Below are 27,632 nucleotides of genomic sequence, written 5' to 3'. Positions count from 1 at the left end.
ACAGAACTACAGATGTGACTAGTGGTCAGGGAAGCTATGAATTGTAGTTCAGCAATACGCTGGCCAGAATCCCTTGTTTGTGAAATGTATAGTCATATAAATTTGATGAATGAATAAATAAAATACTTATACATAAATCCTTCACAATTTCATATGATGCGTAGGCATTTAGATCCTGGAAAAAGATTATGTGATGGCCAAGAGTTAATACCAACTCAGAAGCACATCATCATCATCATCAGTCAGTAAGAGGTCTGCAAGTACTATGAATGAATTTGTGATGGAAGCCTATCTGTTTGGTTACATTTGGAGATTATTTCAGAAAAAAGTAATCAAAGAGAGCATCGCAATAGTCCTAGAGTGACAATCTGGATCCAGGACATATGCTGTATCTTTAATAGTGCCTGCAGCCCCACAAAATAAATAAAAACACTGGTAAAAAAATGGAATTCCTCATGATTGCAAAATTTTACTGTTTTAACTCTTGTGAATTGTCTATTGGATCTGAAAAGGTTCCTAACTTCTCCAGTAGTCTAAGACAGGGGTCCCCAACCCCCGGTCTGTGGACCCGTACCAAGTCACAGCATGCCAGCAAACAGTCCGCACAAATAAGTAAAGCCCCATCCATGGGATGCAGGCAGCCCACAAAACCACACCCCCTCCGGTCTATGGAAAAACCTCTCTCCACGTAACTGGTTCCTGGTGCCCAAAAGGTTGGAAACCTCTGGTCTAAGAGATGTGTAGCTAAGGCCTCCTTTCGCTGCCTAAGGCATAAAGCTAAGATAACTCCAGATTTCTATATGATTTGGCAGTTAGGTATCTTGGAATTGCATTCCTCAACTAGAAAGTTGCCTGCCAACAATTAAAAATACAGCTAATAATGCCCTTCTTGGAAAATGAGAGGAGACGAACTAGGAGGCACTACCTTAGGTTGGCATCACTTATCCATTGGAACAGTCCCACGGTGGAAATTAGATATGCTGATGATCTTTAGAGAGTAATTTAAATCCGAACCCTTCCAAGAGTACTTATAAATTGAGAAGGCATCATCTCAATTTACTATCTTGTTGACTGATTATAAATGATCATGGAAGTGAAATGTTTCTCATTTCACTGGATTTTTTTTTTTTTTTTAGTTTATCATGTATCCTTTCCTTTTTTTTTTTTAATCCTTACCCAGGATTTTTTTTTATTATGTTCGCTTCCAAGGTTCATAACATAACTATGGTGGAATATGAATGAATGAATGAATGAATGAATGAATGAATGAATGAATGCTTCTGCCTACTGATATAACTTTTATAAGCAGCACTGTATTCAGGAACCATATGAGCTGTATAGGAGCTATCCTCATCTCATTCAGGTTGTTATCCAGGTTGTTTGGCCTAATTCATTCCAAAATGTCTTCTTAGGTGTTATAAATTTACTTACTTTAATGGAATTAGAAGGTATCTTTTGTTTGCATGTAAGTAAGTCTCTACCCAGTTTTCAGAATGAACTCTCTCAGATATTCCATGTAGAGATTCACTGCAGCTTCATTCCTCACAGATAGAGGAGTGGGGGAATAATCATTTGAGGGGTTAAGCAAAATTCCCAGAAGTTTCAGTAAATTAATATTATCTTCCAATTTTCAGGATAACAATACTCTCAAAATAGCTAAAATTCATTGTAAAAATTATAGTAAATTTTATTTTTTAAAAAATTATAGAATCTTCCCATAAGGCAGGGGTCCCCAATCCCCAGTCCATGGACCAGAACTGGGCCGTGGCATGCCAGCAACTAGTCCACACAAACAAGCAAAGCCCTATCCATGGGATGCAGGCAGCACACAAAACCATGCACCCTCCAGTCTGTGGAGGGTGGACTGGTTTAGTGGAGAGAGGTTTAATCTCTCCACTAAACCAGTCCCTGGTGCCTAAAGGATTGGGGACCTCTGCCATAAAGGAACTCTTTATGTAGCCTTTGGAGTTGTGGGAAGAGTTTAGCTGAGCAGATACCTTGATCAGTGACATCTACCTTTTCCCTTCTGTCTTCAGGGATCCTTTGCTCAGGACTGTTGTTAGTAATGGTCTTGTGGAGTGGGGTGGACAGGAGAGGGATGAGTTCACCAGAATCATCTTTGAAGTTGGTTATCACTACATTTCTTCTTCTCTTTCATTATTTAATAATTTTCCTATAAATGTTTGGTCAGATTTATGAATAGACAAGTAGTCAGATTGCTAAGCACATCTACGCTGTCAGTTAGCTGCAGCTACTTAGCTTAAAAAAAGAAAACACTTTAATTCTTCTTATCAGAATGGAAGAACATCCCCCACACAACTTAAAGCCCTATGTTTCTCATCCCCCTGAGGATTCAAATAATCTTTACAGAAAGATTTTACAACCACTCCCCATCCCCCTCTCTACAGTGATCAAACATTGATCCATTGCTGGCTACATGGAGGTATTCAAAAGCATGAAAGATAGCCAATAATGCAGTAGTATCCCAGCACTATCTTATTAACACGTGCCTTCAGAATAGATTGACACTACTGTGACCACGTCTCCCTACTATTCTAGTAGTGAGTTTTACGTTTTGCCCTTATCTCTTCAAATGTTTCCTTTTCAATTCATGTCATCCCATATTAGTCCCCTAACATTTTATTGATCAGATAACAGATAACATATTACTTAAAATTTAATTAAAGATGCAGAAATTGGTGTGCAACTTTATATGTTACACCAATTGTGCAAACTTCACAAAGTCTGGCTTCAAACTTTGTGAGACTTCACAAATAATATTCCTATCTTGCCTAGTGAAATTATACACAGAACAATGTTTATAAGTTTCAGTCAGTATGATTTTTCCCCTTCTATATTTGGTAAATGTCACTGGAACAGCTTTTGGGTTTATGGGATTTGACAGCGTTCAATACAAGAAATCTCTTTGATGTTTTTAGCCTAAATACGTGGCAAGAAGTTTCATTTTCTTAGTCTCACTTGATAACAATCTAACAACACTGCATTCCATTGTGAATTCTTCCCTCTCATTTAAGCTTAGAAAAAATGAAACAACAAAGCCTTTTAAATTGAAAGGTTTTCTCTGTATTCAAGATTTGAGCCCAAAGTAACTCAACACAAACACACACATATTTGCCAGCTATAGTATCAGTTAAACATGGTAATGAGGATGAGATGGGAAACTTGACAAATAAATAAAATAAATAAATCCATCTGGCCTTATCTTCTTCCTAACTTTAAAAAGGAAGAGTTTCCACAAATTGGTGGACATTTTCTGTTTCTCAGTATGGTAGCTGGCTTTTCTCTGCCTAGTAAAACATTTGTGCTTCTTTTTGTTCATCATTTTTACCTCCATCAAGAGCTTCCTGCATTGGACGGACATGTCCTTATGAAGTTTTTCCCTTTCTGGTCTTCTGCATGAATCTCCACATAGTGCCCAGATCTCCTTTCAGCAGTTATTTCCAGAACTGCTTTCAAACAAGAACTCTCAGTAGTGCAAAATAATGTTGCTTATTGGGTTTTTTTTTTTACTAAAACCAATAACCCAACTTCAACAATTAGAGTTGTCTAATCCGATTTACTTGCTTGCTATTATCATCATTCCAATCTTCCTCCACCTTTCTTCTGCCCAGAATCCTTTCTGAGTCCTCCCTTCAAGATACCATTGATAAAGCCAGCCCCATCCTTTCTTTCTGTGAGAAACTTTCTTGTGATAACTAAATTATTTCTATCTTTATCAACAAAACTAGCACAAAGTACCAGAAAGCATTTGTTTGAATATGAGCGTGAAAGTATGAAAATGTGACCATGGCAATTCCAGGCTGTGATTATATATGAATTGAGTTTGTATGCACTGAAATATATTTGTTTAGCTCCACAAATAGATAGAAGAAAACATCAGCCAGTGATATAACCAAGTTGCTTGAATTATTGGAAAAAGCATTTTGGATTATGTGAACCTTGTCCTGAACTGAACATAAGAAGACATAAAATGCATTGGTTGATTCATAAAGAAGAGTTTATGGAGAAATTAGAACTGCTGTTCTATTTACCAAAAATGCTTTCTGTCAAATAAGTGGGATTTACTTTTGCAAAAATGAGATTCATGTATAGTTTTCTGATAGCTCACTTCTTAAAAAGTTCAGATTAATTTACACAACTTGTTTTAATAAAATTTAAGGTAAATTTTATGGAATTTAGCACACATTTTGAAAATCCATATTTGTTACAAATATGAATTAACAATTGAATTAATTATATATAATTACAGTCCTAAAATATTCATATTTAAATATTCTACTTTAAATGGCATTGTAGATGGAAAGCCATCTTAGTCTGTGATAAAAAAACACTCCAATTTAATTGCACCAATTAACCACTTTGTGTATTTGATGAAGTGAGCTGCAGCTCCTGAAAATCTATGCCTTTTAATACAATTGTTAGTCAGAAAAATTGCTAGCAGACTCCTGACTTTTCGCTATCTTAAATGGCTTAATCTATAAAATATTTTTATATCAGAAATCTAATTTGTAGAACACACAAAACCTCTGCTATGTCTCAGTGCTGGAACCACCTAAACAGAAAACATTTTAAGACCCTTATTATGTCATCACCTCTTTTTTAACAATGTTTTCTTTTCCCCACTGCATAACCAGGCTCGGCTCCCTTCGTGCTCATCCACCTATAGTGTTTCTGAGGTATATTTTGCACGTGTTCTTTCATAATACAGTTTCTTCATTCATCACCCTTTGATTTAAATCTATTTATTTCATTTGGTTTTCCCCATGCAGAAGTGAGAGAGAAAAAGATCACCTTGTGGGATTTATTATGCATGCTCACCTTGCAACCATGTCCAGCTTAGTTTAATACCAATCAACCACTGAACAATATTTAATTGCAGCATCTTTTTATAGTCTATAATAATATTGTATAATTGCAAAATTCTGTGCAGTTTTTTTAAAGAAAAGTTTTTTTGTGCAGAAAGTCAATACTATATAATTTTGTAATCCATCCACAGTCACTGCTTTGAGATGGGTGGCCATATAATTCATTGAAATTAATTAATTAAATGTTTGTTGGATTTTTTTTAATAGTCAGGTCTTTCAGAAATAGGTTATAGAATTCAGTAATTGTATTTTCATGTATGACTTTGAAGTTTTATCTGTTTCATAAATGAGATTGGAGGAAAAGTGAAAGAATTGTTCTTTCATTGACTTTTATTCAATGGAATAGAAAAATTGGAAGAAGCTTTTCAGCAACTGGAATTTTCTAGAAGCATCCACAAATCATGTTTCCCTGATAACTATTATTGGAATGAAAAGAATGGAAAAATATCTTGTATTTAATACTGTTCTGGAAGAGTTTTATACTAACAAATTTATCATGCATCCAACATAGTCACAAAATGATTACTATAAAAATAATGTCTAAGATCTTGCTACATTTTTTCTTTCGGGTATACAAATACTTTCTGCATGCACTTTTGCAAACACAGAGAACATTCCCATAGTTATTACTTTCACTCTTTTTTCCCATTCTAACAAAGCCTGCTGCTGTGCTCGACATCTTGCAAGATATTTAGCCATGTCACAATAAATTATCCATAAATCTACCCTGTGCTTAAATATCTGCTCACTTATTCATGTTCTTTATGGAGACAGAGAAGGTCAGGAGATGCACTGGGTAACTATGGATTGAAAATGTAGGGTTTTATATTATCAGGAAGGGCCATAGGATGAAGTACAGATACATTATAATATTTGAAATTCCAGTGGAATTAGAAAAGCTCTAGAAAGAGATGTCTGGATTGTCTAGCAGTGTGACTTAGTAATCCATAAGAGTAAATAGATGGTACTGTTTTGGGACCCCACTGAGGTGAGACTAAACCCATCTATCCAGAGTTTGTTAATTTTAGAATTGTAGATATAATGGCAATCTTTTGGTAAAGAGCATATTTGTTCTTATCATAAGAGAATATATTAAAACAGTTTTCAGCATCAGGCAATTTATGTTAGATCTTCATTTAACATCATATAGCACTATATATCTTGAGTGCTTTTGCTGCCAATTCCAATATATCAATTCATAATGCTCAGATAAGAGGAACAGTCATTACAATGCTTGAATTTTACTATTATATCTGGTGTATGCATAAGATTAGCAGTGACACTTGTTATAGCCAGTCACCCTCTCTCAGTCTAACTCATTTCACAGGTGGTTGTTCTGGGGAAAATAGGATGAAGGTGTGTTGGATATTTTGCTGCCTTGAATTATTTGTAAAAATAATAAAAGCAGATACAAATAAAATAAAAATAAATATAATGGATATTTAATACAACCACTATGAAAAAGTTTAATGGCATTATATAATAAATAGTTTTGGTGAGAATAATGCTCCTCCCCTTAGCTTTTTTGAATTTTAGTTCTATATTGTGGCACACTATTTTTTTACTTGAAGATATAGCAGATGTGCCAAATTGTAATACAAAAAGTCATTATACCATTCTTCTCAAAATATAGAATGGTGGCCCATAAAAAATGTGAAAGTATGTTTGAAAAATATTTTTGCCTCTATCCTCAATGTCCTACCCACACCCTTACCTCATTATACACACATGTATGTGGCTGGGAATGCACTGCTTAGTCATGCATCACGTGCATATTGTCCATTGCTTGCAGTGAACAATTAAAATTGAAATGATTCATTTTCTGTTGTAAGTTCTTCCTGAGATCAGAAGGTGGCCTAATTTCTATGAAAATTACTGGATAACTTAGGCATGTGTTTGGCTGTCTTAATAACTTTGATATTGTGTCTTATATTTTATTCTATACCTCTTTCTATAGTTTCTTTCCTGCCTTTGGTATGTTTCTTTAGTCTTTGACCGTAACATTAAATAAATAAAAATATCAATTATTGACATCCCAGGTAGTCAAGAGCAGAAGCTACATAATACACTTTATTTATTTTGATGGACAGTTATTGGTTCTAATGAAGCTATCATTGGACAGTTATATACAGTAGTATACCATGCAGCTTTTATTCATAAAGATTCATTGAATCTTGTCACCCTGAAACTTTATTTTTCTACTTAGATATCTCCTAAAAATCTCCTAATAGCCTTAACAATAAGTTGTCTAATATATGAGGAGATTAAAGGAAATTTAGTATTAATTTAGCTAGGGTCATTATGTTGTATTTCATTACTGCTGTAGTGGATTTACAATTGTGATTGCCCATATATGTCTAAATAATAGAAGCCAAAGACAAACACTGACAAACCACAAATTTCACACACTGTTTGAGTGAGGTTAATGGTATATGACAGGTCAGTATTTTAAATAGGACACAAGAGTCAGTGACAGACCAGCTGGTATCAATAAACAAAATTACATATTCATCTTGCTTTTCCTCAAGGTCCTCAAGATGGCATACATAGTATCTCCTCTCATTTTGTGCCCAGAGCAGCAGCCCACCTAATTAATTAGGCATTGAGAAACAGTACTAACCAAAAATCACCAGAGCTCCACGCTGAATGAATATTTGAATCTAGGTCTCTCTCTCTCTCTCTCCCCAATTCCACTCGAACACCTAACTACTGTATTTTATGTATAGTTTAATGTTTAGGAGTTCTAACATTTATCAATAGGGAACATTTCCTGCTTCAATACTGGTGATTTGAGAAATCAAAATATATTCATCTTGTTTTTTTCAAATCTCAGTTTCATTGATTTTGTGTTTTGAAAATTTGGCACCTCTCTCAAAATCAGGGTTGGTGAAGCTAATTTTATGACATTTGGAATATAAATCATTTAATATGATTTTCCTGAAAACTGAAGCTCTGGGAAGAAAAGAAGCATTTCAAATGAGTTTAATACTTTGTTTGAACTAGAACAGAAAAAGAATAATTTTTAATATTTTTTTAAATATAAATGTATCATTCTGTAAGAGTCTTGTATCTAAAATATACCCATTCTCTAAAGACATATGGTGATGCATATAGTCTTTTTTTGGTCTGTCTAATGAACACTATTTGAGGAAATCTTGCATTATTAGATACATACCTTTTGCATCTAGTTTTTCTTATATTTTAATATACTTCTCTTTATTCTTATTTTTTATATATTTCTTATATCTTTTTCCTCATTAGTTCTTTCAGATCCTTAGAAGTGTAATTTCATGCAAATGCATAACAAGCAGTATTATTAAACATTCTTGGTTGCTTATTTAATCTACATAATTAAACCTTTTATAGTTTTAGATTGTAGGAGACTACAATGAATTATATAAAAACAGTTGGACTTAAGGGTATGAATGTCATGTAGCTATTAGAAAATTTTTTACAGATAACTATCAATGCTTGAATAATTTAGTAGTTCCCTAAATGTATGGAAAAAGGGGGCTTCTGTCAAAATTATAAATGTTTCTTTCAAAATCATATTAAAGAGGCAACTCAAAAGGAATGGTAGGCACTAGTACATCCATTTCTAACTGCGGCATTTATAAAGAATGTTAATTACAGTACATTATAAAAAGCATGCAACCGTTTTTTTAAAAAAAATATTAATACCTCTAATTCAGACAGCCTTTAAAATTTGGAATTTGCCAAATACCAAGATCTATATTTCTAAATCTTTCACAGAAAAGGTAATACATATTTTTCAAATATTGTTAAGTATACACATTATAAAGAAGGCCTTGTGAAACAATAAGCAAAATCCAAAAATGAAGAGCCTTAAAGCAAATCCTTATAATCAGTGTTTTGTTTTGTTCTTACATTGCAAAGCAATTGTATTTATCTAAAACTAATATTTAGATTTTGCAACATCATCTTAATAATGTGATTTTTTTTTTCTGAAGAATACTTCCATGAATGTAATGAAATTTTAAAATTATAACTGCAATCAATAACTTGGTTCTGTTTTAATTGAAGGGGATGAGTAAGATTTCTCTTTTAGGAAAATACATTATTCTTTTGTACACATTTTTTATTTGATAATTAATCAGTGAGGGAACAAAAACATCTAATATACTGATTAGTTTTACTTACCTTGTGGCACTTCTTCCTTGGGCAACCCATCCTTGTGTCATGTAAAATGCTTTTGAACATCCCCCAGTTTCAGAGGAATATGTTTTGTTTTATGAGATCATAAAGGTGGAACATTGCTTTGTGGTATTAACCAAAATTAACTATCTTGGACCAATGGAACTATTGTACAGTTCTTTGAACTTGGCCAATATTTTTTCAATGAGGAACAAGGAATTGTAGTGAGATTTTGTGAGAAAGAACAGCTATATAAATATGTTTTCACTAAATATACTATAAAAGCAATTTAAAATATTCTGGATAGGACTGCTGGATTAAAGGAGGGGTCAAAGAGCCATCTACATTAAGATAAACAGACCTCTCTCAATTAGAGGGGGAGGGATATGACACCACCTATCTCCTGTTTACAACACTGTCCTTTTAACAGTTCCAAGAAGGTTCCACATCCATTTGCACTATTTAGGTGACCCTGAGGACACAGATAAACCTCCAAGTGGCCTCAACGATTCCCAGAAAGTTTGCTAATGACCAGATGATTGCAAGGAATATAAATCCTTCCATTCTCCACCATTCAGTCAGAATTAAAGAAGCGAAATATCTTCAAGGAAAAACAAAGAAAGTCCACTTGCCTTTTGAAAAAGTACTTTTGGGACAGGCAATGTAATGTGAACATTATTCTTAACTTACAACTCATCATTTAAGGTTGTCATTTTCTTTCACTATGTGGAACTAGTAAGGGTATGTAAAATAATTGTGTTAGTAATCATTGTCTCTTTGTGAGATTTATATTCTATCTCATCGAGATACTCTGACATAGAACACATTTTAAATTAAATGATCTTTTGGCTCTCTTCTATCACAGACAAAAGTCTTCTCTATATTAGTTTATTTCTTTTAATGCTATGGCCTTTTTTCTCATAAAACCATCATATAAATTTCTCTTTCTGATCCTATACAACTACTTGAACATATTGAAATTTCTTACTCATTAACATTTCAGTAAGGAACTAAGTGAATCTTACAGATTTTTTATCAAATCACATTTGACTATTTGCACACTGTTTTTCAGAATTAAAAATCTTTTTAAGACAGAAGCACTTTTTACTCCTGTCTTTCCATGCTTAGGCCTTTAATCATGGTTTGCTTGATCAGAAGATATACTACATGTTGTTTTTCCTTAACTTTATTTTAGTACTGTTTGTGGAATACTGTACTGAAATTTATTTTCTATATTACAAGTCAATTCTTTCAGGTACATATTTTAGACAAGTTTAGCATATTACATTCCTTCTCATAATAGCTTATTCCAAAAATCTAGCATATATGCTAGCCAGTTCATCTAGTCCACAGCATATCTTAATTATGCTTTATGTAGATTTGGTCTCCTTTCTGTTCATATCTCAAATGCTATTTTTTTTCAGATCAAGCATTAATTTTATGTCTATTTATACTGAAGAGGAATCATTCACTAATAATTGATACATAATGCCAATTAAATTATGAAATAATTTGGAAGTATTAATGCAGACTAAAGCTTCAATCTGAACACTGTTTTCGAAAGAAATATATAAAAGTTGGGGGTGGTGGTAATTGGGCAGAATTGTTTTGCATACAAGTCCATTTTTCACGTTATTCATCAATTAATTTTTCATAGTATCAATTAAAATTTGTCTTCTCTAGTAGATAATTTGAATACACTCTAGATGAAACCCAAAAGAATCGAATATAGAATACATTTTTCAATAACATCCTATATTACTTCTTTTAGCAGACCTCTGTTACAAGGAAACAAGGGGAATACAAGTTATCAAAACTTTTCTCTAGCTATTCAAATATTTCATCTACAAACATGACCAATACAGGGTGAAAATTGAACTTTCTTATCTATCAATTCTATCAATATTAAATCATGTGTGCTAGTTTTCTTCAGAAGATAAAGTAATAGTACGATAAAATGAAGAAGGCGCTGCCTTCTTTCTCTTGAGGAAGGAGATACTACAAGTTGTTAAAAAGAAAATAACTATGCAACTTGCATTAGTTTCATTTTTTTTGTTTTTATCAACTATTTGTCTTTGATCATTTTTTCTGTCAATTATTTAGTCTGCATATTCCTTTCTGTGAATATTTCTTACTTTCTGAAACCTTTTTTACATTTCAACTTACTAGAGAATGTACACATATGAATCAGCAGACATTTTAAAAAGTAAAATATATTTATTTTCTCTCCAATGGATAAATTGTAAACCTGTGACTGATAAAGTGTTTATATTTGAGGGATGGCTTTGTTAAGCCTTTTCATATTCAATGTAGGAAGTTCTTGAAACTTTTTATGGTTATTTGAATAAATCTATACTTGAAATTTCTACATGGAAGAAAGTTGTTTCCATCAACATCATTCATACATTAAGTAGTGCTGTGGCTTAAACACTAACATGTCTATATCATACTCTGCATCTGGACATGTGAAAAATGTTGCATTTCAAAATAAGAGGCACTACTGATTTAGATCCCTGGGAGGAGTTTATTATTTATTTACTTAAGATATTATAGGCAGTTTTCTAAGGCAAAAAATTATCAAATATATACATACAAGAAAACACACATAAACACTATATTTATAATAAACAATGTGATATATATTATTACATACTTCTGATGCATTATTGAAATTTATACTTAATACTTTTGGGGCATTACCAAAGCAGTGTCACACACTGACTTGTATCAATTCTCCAATTAACCAGCAGCACTTTTGCAAATTTTTTTATTGCAAAAACATTCAGTGCTCTGCAACAATAATTGCTGAATAAATTCAGGACTGTTATTCACCTGGTAGTTCTTCAAGAACATTTTCCATAACAGCTGTCAGAGATATGGTCCCAAATATTAATATGTTGAAGCATGAATGCGGCCATTGCAAAAGACAACTTTTATATTTAAATTAACAATTTTAAGCTAAAGAAAAAATATTATAATTTTAGGAGGTGTTTTATATTTTTTATTAAGTTCGGTACTCATGAAAAAATAAAATAAATTTGCAATAAAATATTCTTTACCACAGTTCTTAAGATAGTCATGGAAATGGTTTTCCATTGCTTTCTTCCAGGATAATTTTTGGCCTCTGAATCTATTCTTTGATGCTAGAATTTTCTGGTGGTGTTCCATCCTCTATTAACCAGAGCTGACCATTCATATTTTCTCAGCCAAGGCAAAACGTGCTGGCTACCAGTCATTTGCTAATAGAAGCAGTAAATGTTCTGGGTTAATGCAAACCTGGATATAGATGGATCTCCTGTTTATAAAGTAAATCTAATGTTTTAATATTAATTATAAAAAAATAACTCTCACATCATAATTGCTTCTGTGCTTTGTTTATCTTGCTTCCTTCATTATAGCTTACCTAATCCATGACATTTTGCTCTGTCTTGGCTAATATTCTCTATATATTTATATACAGTATGTATGTATAGGTCCACTGACTTGGAGTTCTAGTGACGCTTCTACATATTGCATGTCTTTTTGATGATGAATAGTAACCCTTTCTGTAAATTGCATTTTTCTACTGTAAATTGCACCTTTCTACTGTTCTTGAAAAATTGCTTTCAATCAGTAGGAAGGTTTGTTTTGTTATTAGTGTTCCCTGTATTGTATTATACATGAACTGAAAAATTATAAGAATTAGCTTTTTACGTTGACTTTGTATAGCACTTTATTTGACTTCTTAGCTTCTAACTGTACTTACTCTATGCTAATCTTGTTATGCTATAGTAAAGGTAAGTAATTTCTTGAAACTTTCCTAAAGATTTATAGGCACATGTTCAGCATTTTTCCTCAGGTTCCTTATACTGTACTTTTGATTTGGTAAAACCTTTTGTTTTATTTTTTCTGTTTAATATGAATATTTCTTCCATAACACTCAGAGGCTATTTGACTTTATATGAAAGATGAAAATGGATTTTTGAAACTTAACATTTATCACTGTTGCAGAGTTCAGTTCTATCATAGTTCGCCTTTTCGTTAATAGGCATCATATATACATTATTTTCCATCTGCTTCAATTTCTTACTTTCCCTTGTAACTTAATACTCAATTTTATAGTTATTATTTAGCATTTTAAAAAAAGGACAAATGTAACTTCAAAACCATGAAAACAGTTGATCATCTTTTTTAAAAATATTTCGCTAATGTAGTTACAATTTGCCTAAAGCTCTTTTTCTAATTGGAACTTAGAATAAAGGAAAGAGAAAAATATATTTGAAATTATAATATAAAAGACATGCTCATGTTATTTTCTGTGAAGAGACTTCCATGGAAAAATGGGTTGAGCCAGCAGAATCCTGTACATACTTGTTTTAAAGAAAGACCTATTATATTTAGCAATGTATCAAAATGGAAATCATTGCAATATAGACAAAAATAATCATATCAATTATCTATATAATCACTTTTCTTCAGATATTACTAGAATAACATAAATAGCAGCTATATTGTTGTTCATGCACCATTTTGGTAATATAGGATTCATAATGTTTTGGATATTCAGAAAAGTGTAGGAAATAAAGACTTTTTTTCTTGCATTCTACTTCTTGTGCTTTAATATATACTTTTCAAAATAAAGCTTTGCAGTAAGATATCTAGGATGTTCATGAGGACAGAAAAGGAATGGCAGAAGTTCTTTCATGTATTACATTTGGAAATATATGGGAGGCAGGTTCTTATTTTCCTGTTCCCAAAGTTTATGTATATATATATGTAGCCATTTTGACATAAAGCCCGTGCTAAGTTAGAAGATAATGGTATACAATATATTAAAAAGGAAATGCTAACTAGTAACAGCTTCTTATTAGATGGGGTTTCAGCTAAAAAAAATCTGTGAAACTCATTTTATTCCATTTCATCACTGCTTCTATGGAGAGAAGATAAAATTTCATAATATTAATTTAATAATTTGATGAGTGGTAAACTGATAATTCAGTTCTACAATAAGATTCTTCCAAACAGTCGAGAGATTTGTCATTTTAACCGTAGCTGAATTATCATACAAGTTTCAGCTGCATTGTCATTATACATTCTTTTATTTTGTCCCTGCAGTAGCTTCACTATAAATGGGCTTAATGATGAACTTAACGTTAGGTATGAATTTCCCCAGACTGCTTGCCTTCCCTTGGCAAAAGATAGATAAGGTTCCTTGGAACTTGAAGCAGGATAGGAGTTTATCAGTCCTGGATCTCTTACAGCTGTTCAGTGACTCAAAGCTAACTCTCTGCTTGATTCCTCCCTTGCCTAGCTGGGCAATTCCCAATAAAAAAGCAGATTCGAGATTGCAACTTGATTTAACTATTACTATTCTAAGGGACTGTTTTCCATTTGCAAACATCTGTTCTAGAGTGTGGGAATCCTTCTGTTTTTATATTGTGTTCAAAAACTCTTGATTTCCACTTTGTTATTGTCATTAACATCTCATTTTCTGTGTTGTATGATCATATTGTGATCATGATAAAATTTATCATTTCCCAGACTATTCCATGTTTTATCCTTATATTTTTCCTGATAGGTCTCTGGGGTAAACTCTTTTGATATTGGTCAATTATTTTTTTCACTTGTGCAACCAAGCCATTAAAAAAATGACACTATCCATCCCAAACGACCGACCTCCCTTCTCACGCTTCACAGACACAAACAAACACATTCATACAGTGCAGACATGTATTATTTAAGAATTTTGTTTATAGTAGATCTAGGATACAGAAACCAACTTGTTAGCTTTTATTATTACTTTGATTTCAGTCATTCTAGGAAAGTTAGGGGGGCAGTAAATCTGAGCCAATTTTCTAATTGAAACTATGATGTGTAATGATGGCAGGAAAGTTTGTGTTGTTTTGTGTTGTTTTTTTTAATGTAATTTTTTTTGAGGAAAGGACAATCATAAGCCACTGTAGGTTAGAACATTGGCTTAAGTTATTTAATTGCAATAAATAGATTTATGTTAATGGCATAAATTCAGGCTGAGGTAGATGTATCTTTGGGGCAAGCTGCTGCGGAACAGAAGAGAGGCGTTTAGTTTTTTTTTAAGTCCATAAATTATTTCATCATTATATAAGATATCCTAAATGTGCTTTTTCAGAGGGCAACTGGATTTTTTTTCCTTGAGGAAGAAGAACAAAACATTTTGCTTCTCGTCCACCAGTTTCATCAGTTGTGTTGGCAGGGCAGGGGTAAATGGAAAGATAGGTATAACAGTTGAGATTGGATGGTGGGGGGGGGTTGGAACAATAAGTTCTGACCGAATGGTTGCGGTGGATGAAATGAAAGGGTTGTATTTCTTTGGTCTTTAGCACTCTCCCTGAGAGTTCTTGAGGCCACTTGGAGGTTTATCTTTGCCCAACACAACCTTTGCAGAATTTCAAGATTTCACAACCAATTGCACTCCAATTCAGATGATCCTGAGGGCAAAGATAAACCCCCAAGTGGCCTCAAGAGCTCTCAGAGTGCTAATGACCAGATGACTGCAAAGAAATACAATCCTTATGTTCTCCACCACCACCACCCAGTCAAAACCTATCCTTCCATCCCCCCACTCACCCAGTCTCAATGTCAGTACTTATCCTTCCATCCCCCACACCCATGCTATCACAAATGACGAAGCTTCTTGGGTGAGAAGAAAAACAACTTCTTCCTCAGGGAAAAAAGTTCAGTTGCCTTTTGAAAAAGCATCTTTGAGACAACTCTGTCCTGGATGACTGAGAATCTTCACAGACATTATATAAGGTACAATTTTGTACTCAGAAGTAGCTGCAGGACCACACAGGTCTCATTATTTTAACCTCAATAATTGTTTGCTCCCTCATTACTTTTCATGTTAAATGTTCTTCACTGACAAGCAAGAAGCAATATTATAAGTTGCTTCTTTTCTTTTTAGAAGAAACAAATATTTGGAAATTTTAGGCTGTGCAATTAATAGCGCATGCAAAAGTTTTATTCCCTCATTCAGAGATCTTTGAAAAATGTGATATTCTCCAGTCCCTCTCAACAAAATACAGCCTAGCAAGAAACAATCCCACTGAGTATCATTATTTAGAACTATTGTCAAGAAATTAAGAGATTCATAGAATCATAAAGTTAGAAGGCATTGTGGTCTTCTAATACAATCCCCTGTCCAGAGCAAGAATCCTCATATCACCCTAGGTAAATTAACTGCCCAATTTTTTTTTCATAAACTCCAGTGGTAGAATACCCACAACTCTTCACTGTTAAAAAACTCTCACAATGAGAAAAGTACTTTTGATTTCAAGTTTGGATCCCCCTCTGCAAAACTTCTACACATTGATCCTTATCCTATTCTCAAGTAAATCCAAACTCTTTCCCCAATGATAGTACTTTGTATTTGCTAACATACTTTCTTTAAGCTAAACATACCCAGTTTAGAATATGTTTTGGTTAATCTTCATGCATAATGTAGACATGGTACAGAATAATATCATATGCAGAATCTTGGAAACAAAATAAATCAAGTGCCAGCAATTATTTATTGTTCATTAGCTAGAGCCTCTGAGAACCACTTGAACCTATTGTTTCCAGCAGTGCCTCCCAACTAATTTATTAAGAATCAAAAAAGATGTTATGTTTCTCAAAAATCCTCTGTAAAAACATTCTGATTAACTTCTTTACAACGGGCCTGCTGATAAATAATAATACAATAGTCCTCCCTTAAAAACAATAATTAGGAACAGAATTTTCATTGCTAAGTGATGAAGACATAAAGCATGATGTCACGTGACCATGTTGCTTAGGAACGGCAATTCCAGCAGGCCCCAGTTACATTATTAAGTGAATTACTGCAGGTTGTTAAGTGAGTACTTCATGTGACCATGACTTCTGACTTAACGGTTGGCTTCTTCAATGACTTTGCTTGTGGAAAACCAGAAGGGAAGGTCACAAATCATAATCATGATTGTGGACACCACAATCTGGGCTAGTTGCTAAGTACCCAGACCATATGCCTGCAGGGGTATTGTGCTGCCCAGAATTTTGAGGACTACTTGTAAGTACCACTTGTTCAGCACCATCTTAAATTCAGTCACTGAACAAGTGGTCATTAACCAAGAGCCACCTGTATAGCCTAAGCAGATATCACATTTAAGACAAAACAATAACATTAACGTTTTGAAGAAATTTGTGCTTAAGAAATAATTGATCAAGTTATGAAACAGCTAAAAATGTTAAGTACAGTGTTTATCTTGTCCTTTTTTTAAATGATCTATTACAATCAGCTTAAGTGTCTCCAACAGTATTTTATTTCTGTATTTCTTATTTGAAGTAAAATATATATTTCATTACATTTTTCTCCTAATATGTTTGTAGTAAAGGTAAAGCATAATTGAAATTGAATATATATATTTAAATTATTACAATTCAACTGTAAACAAAATTTGTATCCTATACATTGGTTTAGTTTCTCTTGTTTATATTTAATTCAAACTGTTAAGCAACAGTTTGTTAAATATAAGTTGTGTAAAAAGATTTTTAAAAATGAACACAGCCTCTATCTCCAGGTCCCAGGAGCTTGCCCACTATATTCCTATGTCACTTTATAATGTTTGTTCTGCTTCATCAGTTCTGTCCTTCTTTCTACAGGTCCAATCCAGGTGCAGCAGTAAGGAGAACATCCTCCGAGCCAGTAAGTGTTGCATCTTTGTATTCTTCTAGTGGAATATAATACCTTCATGATGAGGTATAGTTTTGCTGGAAAGAATTTGGTGGAACCATAGAAAGCGATGCAACTGGACATTTTTTAAAACTATTTTTCTAGGCTTTTCTGTCTGCAGAAAACACATGGGTATATGTGAAGAGATCTCAGTAGCCAGACTAAAGGATATGCAAAATACTGTATCCAGTGATCATGGAGAGATGTTCTATGATTTGCACATTTGTAAAGCCATGATTAAAATATATACTAAAATGTAAAATAAATATTTTGTAAAGGTATGTCTGCCCATCAGGATATGTAGCACAAGAGGAGGAGGAAGCTAGTTAACAGTTTTCTGTTTTCAGGCTAGAGAGAACTGGAGAAATACAGTTTTATGTTACATGCAGAAACCTTGGACTCATACATTTCTGATCTCTCAAGCAAACCAGAAACTAACATTTATTTTCAGTAAGCTGCATTTTAATTATATGTATTAACAATAAACTGATTAATTTTAATTAAGATTTACTGAACCAAGTTGCTTCATTGTTGTATTTAATGCAGTCATTAAAACAGATTGTCAATAATGATAAACTTTGACTAGTTAATGCTAAACTATGACAAATTTATATATGTGTGAACGCATTAGAATGGACCCATGAAACAGTCATGTGTTACCCAGATTATTGAATTAAATAATTTATATAAAGCTAATTATTTTTAGCTTTGTGACTAGCAATCTTTTTATTCATTCTTATTAGTTAATGCTTCTGTTTTCACTGTTTTGCTTTATAATTTATTATTTTAGTTGTTTTTTTATTAAATCAGTTTGTGATAAATATCATAGAATATAATTGTTAAAGTTTGGATCACTGAATCTCTATAATAAAAGATATAGGGAAAGGGAAAGTTGAAAAATTAGAAATAGAATTCCTAAAAGAAAATTCTTATTGTCTGAGCAAAGTGTTAGAAGTTTAAACCTAGTCTAGAAATACAACCTTCATAGGTTGTATACATAGCTGACATATGCTTCAAATATTTAGTGTAGAATATTCAAACATATTCCTTACAATCAAAGTGAAATGTAATGACCAGCTGCACCAACACAATGAGATCTCTTTTATGTTAATATAGTAAATGCAAGAAAGTAATCACAAATAATCAATGACAGATAATTTCAAGAAAGAAGATACAAATAATCAATTTTCAAAGTATTTATGAAATACTATTAATATAGATAATAAAAGGTGACCAAATTTGAGTAATTTCACCATAAGGTTTTTCAAACTTCTTTCTTGTGTCTTTTTTTAGACAGAGCTGCTTCCCAAATTTGTAAATCATGCATCTAGTGAAAAAGTATAATAATAATAGTAGTAGTAGTAGTAGTAGTAGTAGTAGTAGTAGTAGTAGTAATAATAATAATAATAATAATAATAAAGTTGAAAGGATCTTGGAGGTCATCTAGTCCAACCCCCTGCTCAGGCAGGAAACCCTATACCATTTCGGACAAATGGCTGTCCAGTCTCTTCTTAAAAACTTCCAGTGTTGGAGCATTCACCGCTTCTGGAGACAGGTTGTTCCACTAGTTAATCATTCTAACTGTCAGGAAGTTTCTTATTAGTTCTAGGTTGCTTCTCTCCTTGATTAGTTTCCATCTGTTGCTTCTTGTCCTGCCTTCAGGCGCTTTGAAAAATAGCTTGACTTCCTCTTCTTTGTGGCAGCCCCTGAGATATTGGAACACTGCTATCATGTCCCTCCTCATCCTCTTCATTAAACTAGACATACCCAATTCCAGCCACCGTTCCTTATATGCTTTAGCCTCCAGTCCCCTAATCATCTTTGTTGCTCTTCTCTGTACTCTTTCTAGAGTCTCAACATCTTTTTTACATTCTAATTTTCAGTCTTTTATTGTAACAAATCCAGCATCATTGCATCACAAGAACTGAAAAAATTGTGTATGTTACATTAATATTAGCTATAGATATAGCTAATGTCTTAGGAAATATTGCAAAAAACTAAGAACATGATTTATATAAAAGTTAGTTAATTTTATAGCCTGTCTTTATAGTCAAGCATCCTGACTTCTCATTGATCTTTAGCAATTGGTGCAGGTTGATGAGTTCTGGTTTCGATTATTTTTTGTGCCCAATCTGGATTGGTCATTTCAGTGGTCTTGGTTTCAGATTGGTCTTTTGTTCATGCCAGTTTCTGGTTGGTCATTTTTGGAATCCTAATTCCTGATTGTTTTTTTTTTTTTTAATTTGTCCTGGCTTTCTTGTCCAAACAAGTGCTGATTTGTCCATTGCCAGTCACTAAACTCTGAAACCTAACACTGTCAAACAAATAGCATACACCAGTATAATTATCAATTATTCTTATTGAATTTATTAGTTGCTCAACTCCAATAGATTCTGGGTAAATTGAATAATTCTCTCAATTTCTTCAAAAAATTATACCAAAAGGGCTGCATTTCTATGATAAAATATAATATATACCCAATTTACATACTGATTAAAATCCTTCCATGTGAACTCAAAAGATTACAATCTATGTCAATGGTAGCGAACCTTTGGCACGGGTGCCAGAAGTGGCACTCAGAGCCCTCTCTGTGGGCACACATGCTGTTTCCCCAACCTTGCCTCCCCCCACAACCTCCTCTTCTCCAGCAGCCCCCTGAAGGAGAGTTGCCCTCAAGCATGGCCCACACGGAGCAGCGCAGCGAAGGACATGGCAGCCAGGCAGCATAGACAAGACTCTGCCCTTACACCCCATCATGCAGTTGATGCTGCAGGGCGCAGGCAGAGGTGTGGCTGCCATAGCGCTGCTGGGCTGCGTAGGTGATCTGCAGTGGGCCCTGGAGGTGGTGAGTGATACTGTGGGCAGGCGGGGGGGTGGGGGGGGCATAGCAGGGTGGGGAGTGGAGCGAGGGCGGGGCCAGTTTTTGGGCACTCGGTCTCTAAAAGGTTCGCCATCACTGATCTATGTAGTACAGTTTTACTGGAGTATAATTCAGTATGAATTATCTTCATGGTGGCCTGCCGAAATTGATAAATAGAATTTTATGTTGCTAAATATGGAGGTGACAGTCATTAATGTTAAATCCTCAATCATCTTCCTGTTTTTCTTAAACTTTCAAGAACTCTTATCAAAATTTGTTATTCTTAGTATATGAGTTTTATGTAAGAAATTTTTATATACTGCCTCTCTCCGATTATATCTGCCCGTCCCACCAGATCTGGCAAAGAAGGCATGCTGTAGGTCCCATTTGTCAGGGAACATCACTTTTCTGTTGTAGCGTCTGCCTTAAGGAAACTCCCCCCAAAAGTAAGGTTAACTTCATCCCCCTTAACATTGTGCCGATTCCTTAAAACCTGGCTATGCCTTCAGGTCTCAGAAGACCAGGGAGATTTTGCAATGACCCAATTACTGTAGCTTACATCATTCTCACTAACTAATGATCAGTTATCAACAATTGCTAAGAATTACATGAAACTATACTTCTAACAAAGATTGCCAACTGTAACCCAAGATTCTCACAAGCCGACTCCAGATCATACAGTACAATATACAAAGCTAGAGCCTTTTCCAAAATGCAAGCAGGATCAAAGTATCTGGAACAGGAGGGAAAAGCTCCTGCACAGGGCAGGCACAGCAACAGAGTAGGCATGTCTCCTGAATCTCCTGAGGACACTGCTTAAATGATGGAAGGATGCCCACCCTGTCAGATTTTAATTGTTTTTACTTACAGTATATGATAAATAAATGCAGGAGAAGGTCCTTCCAGAGTGCCCTAAAGTGAAAGAAAATAGACATCTGAGATGAAGGAACTGAAACTCTTAATTACATTAGCTATACAGTTTGATCTAGTAGCTAAGACACCAAACTAAAAACCAGCAGACTATGAGTTTTATTCCTGTCTTAGGTTGGGTGACTTGGGCCAGGTACAACTCATTTCACAGTGTATGAAAATTAGGATGAGAAAGGAGTATTGTGTATGTTTGCTTCCTTGAGTTAAAAATCTAAAACAAAAAACCAAGCAGGCTGTATTCAGCTTAAGTAAATGGAAGAGTTTTCATTTAAGCAAGATTTGGGAAGTTATCTTAGAAAAATCTTTTCTGAATAATATATAATTCCAAAAGAAAGCAGAGCTTTTCCCCATAGAATTGGAAAGTATTTTCACCTGAATAGTAGAATAAGGATGGATCCTTTGAAAAATACATTTTGTAAATAATATTATTTTAATATGCGTTTTAGTTTGATGTGCTAACCATGGTTTCTAATGAGTTCTACAACTGTTTGATGCATAGCCTTTAAGCATTCCTAAATTGGGTAACATTTTCTGTGAAAAAAATATAAAATGATCAAGCATCATGCAGTCGTCTTTCCATTGTAAATTGTTGTAGTCCTGAGTCAAATTAGATGCAATTTTATAACAATTTTTATGGTGATCGTTAAACAAATCATTATGCAAATCCAACTTCCCCAAAGGGCACTTTTGCCGGAAATCAGCAAAAAGGTCACAAATCATGATCAGGTGCCCTCAGGACACTGCAACCAGTTGCAAATCCAAGCTGGTTACCAAGGTCCAAATAGCGATCATGTGACCATAAAGGGAATTGTGATGGTCATAAAGTACAGGTACAAGTTGTAACTCACTTTTTCTGAGGCCATCGTAATTTCATGGAGTTGTAAATCAAGGACTACTCGTATCTACAGTTTATTAATCTATCCAGGAAAATATTAATTGTGTTATTTATTAAAAATTAATTATAACTTTAATGCTTCTTTGCAGGTCACAGTGCCGTAGACATTACAAAAGTAGCAAGAAGACATCGTATGTCTCCATTTCCATTAACATCTATGGACAAAGCCTTCATTACAGTTCTGGAGATGACTCCAGTGCTTGGAACAGAAATAATCAATTATCGAGGTATTTAGTATCAGTTCTGGCATCCAGGAGAAGAATAAAAAGAGAACTGTTTCATTTTCATTACATTTATTAGGACTGAGCAAATACTTGGAAAGGTGTGCTTCACAATGCACAGAAATGTACCTCTCTCTGAATCATTAAAGCAGCCATGGTTTTTTTCTAGACCTCCACAGCTGTAATGTCAACAGTTTCTGTTTGTTTGCTCAGTACAGATCTGCTGGCACAGCCCTCTATGTGGAAATAGCCAGAATTAACTTACAAATAGGGCTGCTTTAATGATTTGGAGAAAGATATTTCGTGCATAAGCTTGCATATTGCAAAGTAACTGTTTGAAAGGATTTGCACAGCCCTAGTTTTTATATTTTAAGTTATGCATAACTTATTAGAATGTTTAGAATGTTCATAGCAACAATTCCCTTGGGTTGGATAACTTCCTACTACTTATAGAAGAGCTGAATCCAAGAGATAATGGCTTGTATAATGTCTGGAATTTACCTAATGAATTCATAGCAAAAATGTAGTTTACTTTAGATTTCCATTCTAGCAGGAAAATGGCTCAGGTAAAAAAAAAAGATAGGGAAATAAAAACTGAAATCTGGAACAAAGACTGTTTTGTTACCTGAAGAACAACAGAAGCAGCAGTAATTTATTATATTTGTATTGTGAGAATGAAACTACATATATTATCTAGTTGCTGCTTGGTAAAGTTTTAGCTAAAACATTTGTTTATGTCACAAGAAGTGTGTAGTAATACTATTTTCACAGCAAAAACTCCAGACTGAAGAAGAATCACAATAACAAACACAGTTATTAATCATACTTACCATCAGTTTCTTTCCCTGCTGCATGTCAAGTAAAAAAGAGAGTAAGTTGTACATTTATTTGGCATCCATGACTATGTTATAGGAAGTCGCTTCCCAACAATCTGTCTAATAATATTTAGCAAAAAATGAAATAATACCGTACATGTACAGATTATCAAAACAGATACTGCATACATAACTTTACATAACATTACTATATACCAGAGTAATACTGTATCCCTCTCATATATTCCCCTAAATTCAAGAAAGCAGCCTAAATCAATATAAGCAAAGTATTTTGAAAGGCTGCACTAGAAGTCCTTAATTTACAACCACAGTTGAGACCACAATTTGGGTCATACGTCATTGCAACTGTCATGCAAGATGTCCATATGAGTGCCTTGCTCAATGATCACAGTCCCAGCTCACTGTTTTGGTCATTATGTGACCACACAGGGATGCCTCGGGTGGGGGAGGCCCTGGGAGACCCACTGGTTCACAGGTCTTTCCCTCTCCCCATCACACCCAGAAGGCTTAGGCTCCCCCTGCCCCATCACTCTCCTGGAACATTTGGGCTCTCCTCTCTCCCAAGACCCTGGGTCTTCTCTAGATTCACTACTGGAGCACTTCACTGCTGGTCCTTATCTCCTGCCCTACCACTGGCACTTGTTCCCCAACCTGCCATTGGTGCTTGCAATGTTTCCAAACATAGAGAGAGCCTTAGAACATTGCAAGAGGAGCACCAGCCCTCGCAATGTTTTCAAAGGCTAGAAAGAGCCTCAAAAACGTCTCAAGATAAACACCAGACTTCACAATGTTCCAAGGATCTTTCTACCTTCAGAAACATGACATTTACTAGCTTTCTACAGTACCTGCGCCTCACTTCTCAATAGCTGCACAAAAAGGGAAGGAAAGTAGACCTGTATAGTTGGATGGGGAAAAGGCCTAAGCCTTCCATGAGGGAGATTGGAGAATGATAGTTCTCAAGATATATTTTGGTCTTTGAATTTATAAACTTATAAAATAACTGACTAAAGATCAGGATTTTTGGAAGTCAAAACATTTTGCAAATATATCATCATACAGAAAAATCCATATTGTTATATTACTGTTCTACTTTTAGTCTAGTTACAATAGCCAGTATTCTTTTTTCTGAATGGTGGTTTTTTTTTCAATATTTTAATTTTTTAAAAAAAACAAAATTGTGGTATGTCTCCATGCCTCTTCACAGATTATTGAGAATAAAATTAGAAAGGGAAATATTCAAAATTTCCTTGAAAAGAATATGGGCACGCTTAAATAGAGAAGTCAGAACTCATTTTATATTAGCTATTTTTAGCACTATGCATTTAGTTCTATGCATCTCCCTTACTCTGGCTGGCAAACTGTAGAAATTTTTCTAAATTATAAATTTTGATAAACTTGAAAGAGTTTTTTGAAAATAAAGTTTTTTGCTATCAGAATTTCATGTATGCTCTCTTTTTTTCCCTGTGTTTATGTATTAGATGGAATGGGCAGAGTCCTTGCCCAAGATGTTTACGCAAAAGACAACCTTCCACCTTTTCCAGCTTCAGTAAAAGATGGCTATGCTGTCAGAGGTGAATGTTAACTATTTTGAATATGACAGGATGCTTTTTTCCAGTTCAGTATCACAGCAGAGTGCTTGTTTTTATATGTTGCCTGAAAAAGCAGACCCACTAGCCCGCAACAGCATTTTAGTCCTTATCTTAATGAAATTCATTCATACTTACAGCGTGTATATTTAAAAATAGGCTTCATTTATCATTACACAATATAAATTGGAAGTGATATTACAAATCATTTAGTTTGCTTATTTCTATTTTTTTATTTATAATAAAGTTATTTTTTTAAAAGAACAGTGCTGAAAAAAAAATTATCCATCTGTCCCATTAAATGATTTTAACTATTATTGTAGTAATATGGCCTTTAGTTGTTTCCTTTTGTTTTTAAGATTTCAGGATAATTTCATTGAGAGAAAAGTGTGTCACTGAATAAAAAATATCTAGTATATTCTGTGCAAAGCAAAAATCTATGATCCATAGACTTTTCATTCTGGCTGGTTCTCAGCGAAGCATTCTGGGCATTCTTTTCATTTCCCACCACCCCCTTTTGCTTTCCTAAAACATTCTCCATAGACCTAAGAAATCCTCATGAAAAGATTGGGTGTGGTTCAGGTACTGTATGAGGAGGACTGAGCAACAATCAAATTTTCAGCATATGCTCTATTCCATGGTAGCCTCACCCCAGATCATTTCTGGTTTATTGGCTGGACATATCAATAAAAATATGGCATGATGATAATGTTCTAATAAGATGTTTACCTATATATTATTTTTGCCTTTTGTCATAAGTAAAAAATAATTTTGCTCCCAGAAAGTAAATCCAAGGAACATTTCTGTAAGAAATCTTAGAAGGGAGTGACGCTAAGATGTTTATGTAAAGCAGAATGTATAATGTATCTTATGTAGTAAGTTGTCTTGTACAGTTATGTTGTATATTAGGAAAGTGGTCAAATTAAAATTGTTATCCTAAAATATGTGTGGTAGAAGGAATTATAAAGTTGGAAATAGCCATAACAAAAGTAATAAGCCTGATAATGCATATTTTGTTGATAACTGTAATTATCATGAACCTATATTAACTTTTAGCTGCTGATGGACCAGGGGATCGTTTCATCATTGGGGAATCCCAAGCTGGTGAGCAAGTAGGTACAATATATTTTGCTTCCGTTTTCTACTTTTTGTTCATTTATTATGAACTAGAATAATCTTGAAAAATAACATGAAACCATTCCAATGACTATTGTAAACAACACAAAGGCTATATGAATTATGGCATTTCTATAATTATACATTTTAATGTGGTGATAGTTTCCTCCATGCATATAAAATCTAGCAACAGTAGTAATAGAAAAGTTATTTATCATCTGCCAATAAATAAGTTCCTATGTACATGAAATAAAAAGGCAATCAGCATGTTTATTACAGTCATTGGCACAAATTCCAAAATTTAAAGAAATGAAACAAATAATGCAAAGCAGTTGTAAAATCACACAACAAAATAAGGAGCCTGTAGATTAAAAGTTAGTAAAATCAACATCTATTCTTTCAAATTAGTAGGATATTTATTTATGGCTTCACTAAAGGCATAAGAAAAGAAGAGTCTTAAGTTCTTGTGAGATCTATAGCATGAACATTCTCTTGTCTTGTAAACATCTAGCTCTTTTAACACTCCATTTCCTCAAGTCCAACAAGTTTAAATTGTTCCCAGGCAAATCAACCTAATGGGTGTACCTCCCTTCCAGTGGGTAGTTGTACTAGAGAATCCCATAGAAATCAAAGCAAAGGAGACATTGAGAGGATTCCCAATCTCAGATTACATTGCCACTGCTGTGATAGGAAGACCAAATCCGAAGTGTGATCACTGTCTCAAGTCAGACTCTGGATGATCTGGGATAGACCCATGACTATCATGGAACCCATGAACTCCCAAGCACCTCAGACCCATTCCTAGGGAAGGTAGATTAAAGCCCTAGAACCATGAAGTTTCTCCAGAATGCCACTGCCAATCAAGAAATGGAACTCAGACAGGGAGGTTGCTATGCAGCAAGGAGGTTGGTGTAACAGCAAAAGTTCCAAGTGAACCTTAGAAGTCAAATAATGAACAGGCTCTCACCACCAGGAACCTATGTGGCAGGACCCCGAAAGCCATAAAGATTCTCTGTTGAAAACTGCCACTCCCCACCCCCACTCAAGAGTCTTGGTTGATGCCACACTCAAAATACAGCTTGGCAAATTTCAGAAAGGACAGAACACATCCAGATCTTGCTAATAATAATAGGTTGGCTTCTTATCCATGATCAAATTATAGATGGGGGGCACTGGAATGTAGAACTGTTATGAGACAACAGTTTGCCAGTTCTTGATCACTCAGAATTTTCAGGGGATAAAAAGGAACGGAAGTGTATTTTTTATGCACTGTATTTGAAAGCTTCTACCGCAGTCAGTTATTTTTTTTTTAAGATGAAATAGAAGAGAAGAATAAATTAACACACTTTGTATATGTGTTTCCCAGAATAAAGTGCTGGACTCAAAATAAACTTCTTCTCTCAGTTCCTCCTTCCAAAAATTCCCTTTTTACAGCCCTAA

The 27,632-nt window shown here is 34.1% G+C and overlaps 1 protein-coding gene across 16 annotated transcripts in view; it reads left to right on the top strand.

Moving 5' to 3' along the window:
- GPHN (gephyrin) overlaps positions 1–27,632 on the top strand; it is a 252,541-nt gene that overhangs the window by 197,854 nt on the left and 27,055 nt on the right. For 9 of the 16 annotated variants that reach the window (XM_039326897.1, XM_039326889.1, XM_039326895.1 and 6 more), the window contains 5 exons: positions 4,656–4,697; positions 17,679–17,721; positions 22,523–22,660; positions 24,969–25,061; positions 26,133–26,188. In XM_039326897.1, the coding sequence (XP_039182831.1) occupies positions 4,656–4,697; positions 17,679–17,721; positions 22,523–22,660; positions 24,969–25,061; positions 26,133–26,188 (372 nt within the window). The remainder of the gene's footprint in view (positions 1–4,655; positions 4,698–17,678; positions 17,722–22,522; positions 22,661–24,968; positions 25,062–26,132; positions 26,189–27,632) is intronic. The other 7 variants (XM_039326902.1, XM_039326899.1, XM_039326896.1 and 4 more) reach the window with 1 other exon arrangement.

This window comes from Crotalus tigris, unplaced genomic scaffold (genome assembly GCF_016545835.1).
Source record: "Crotalus tigris isolate CLP2741 ecotype Arizona unplaced genomic scaffold, ASM1654583v1 scf7180000024346.1432988, whole genome shotgun sequence".
NCBI classification, from domain to species: Eukaryota; Metazoa; Chordata; class Lepidosauria; order Squamata; family Viperidae; genus Crotalus; species Crotalus tigris.
This window is presented reverse-complemented; position numbering and strand designations above follow the sequence as displayed.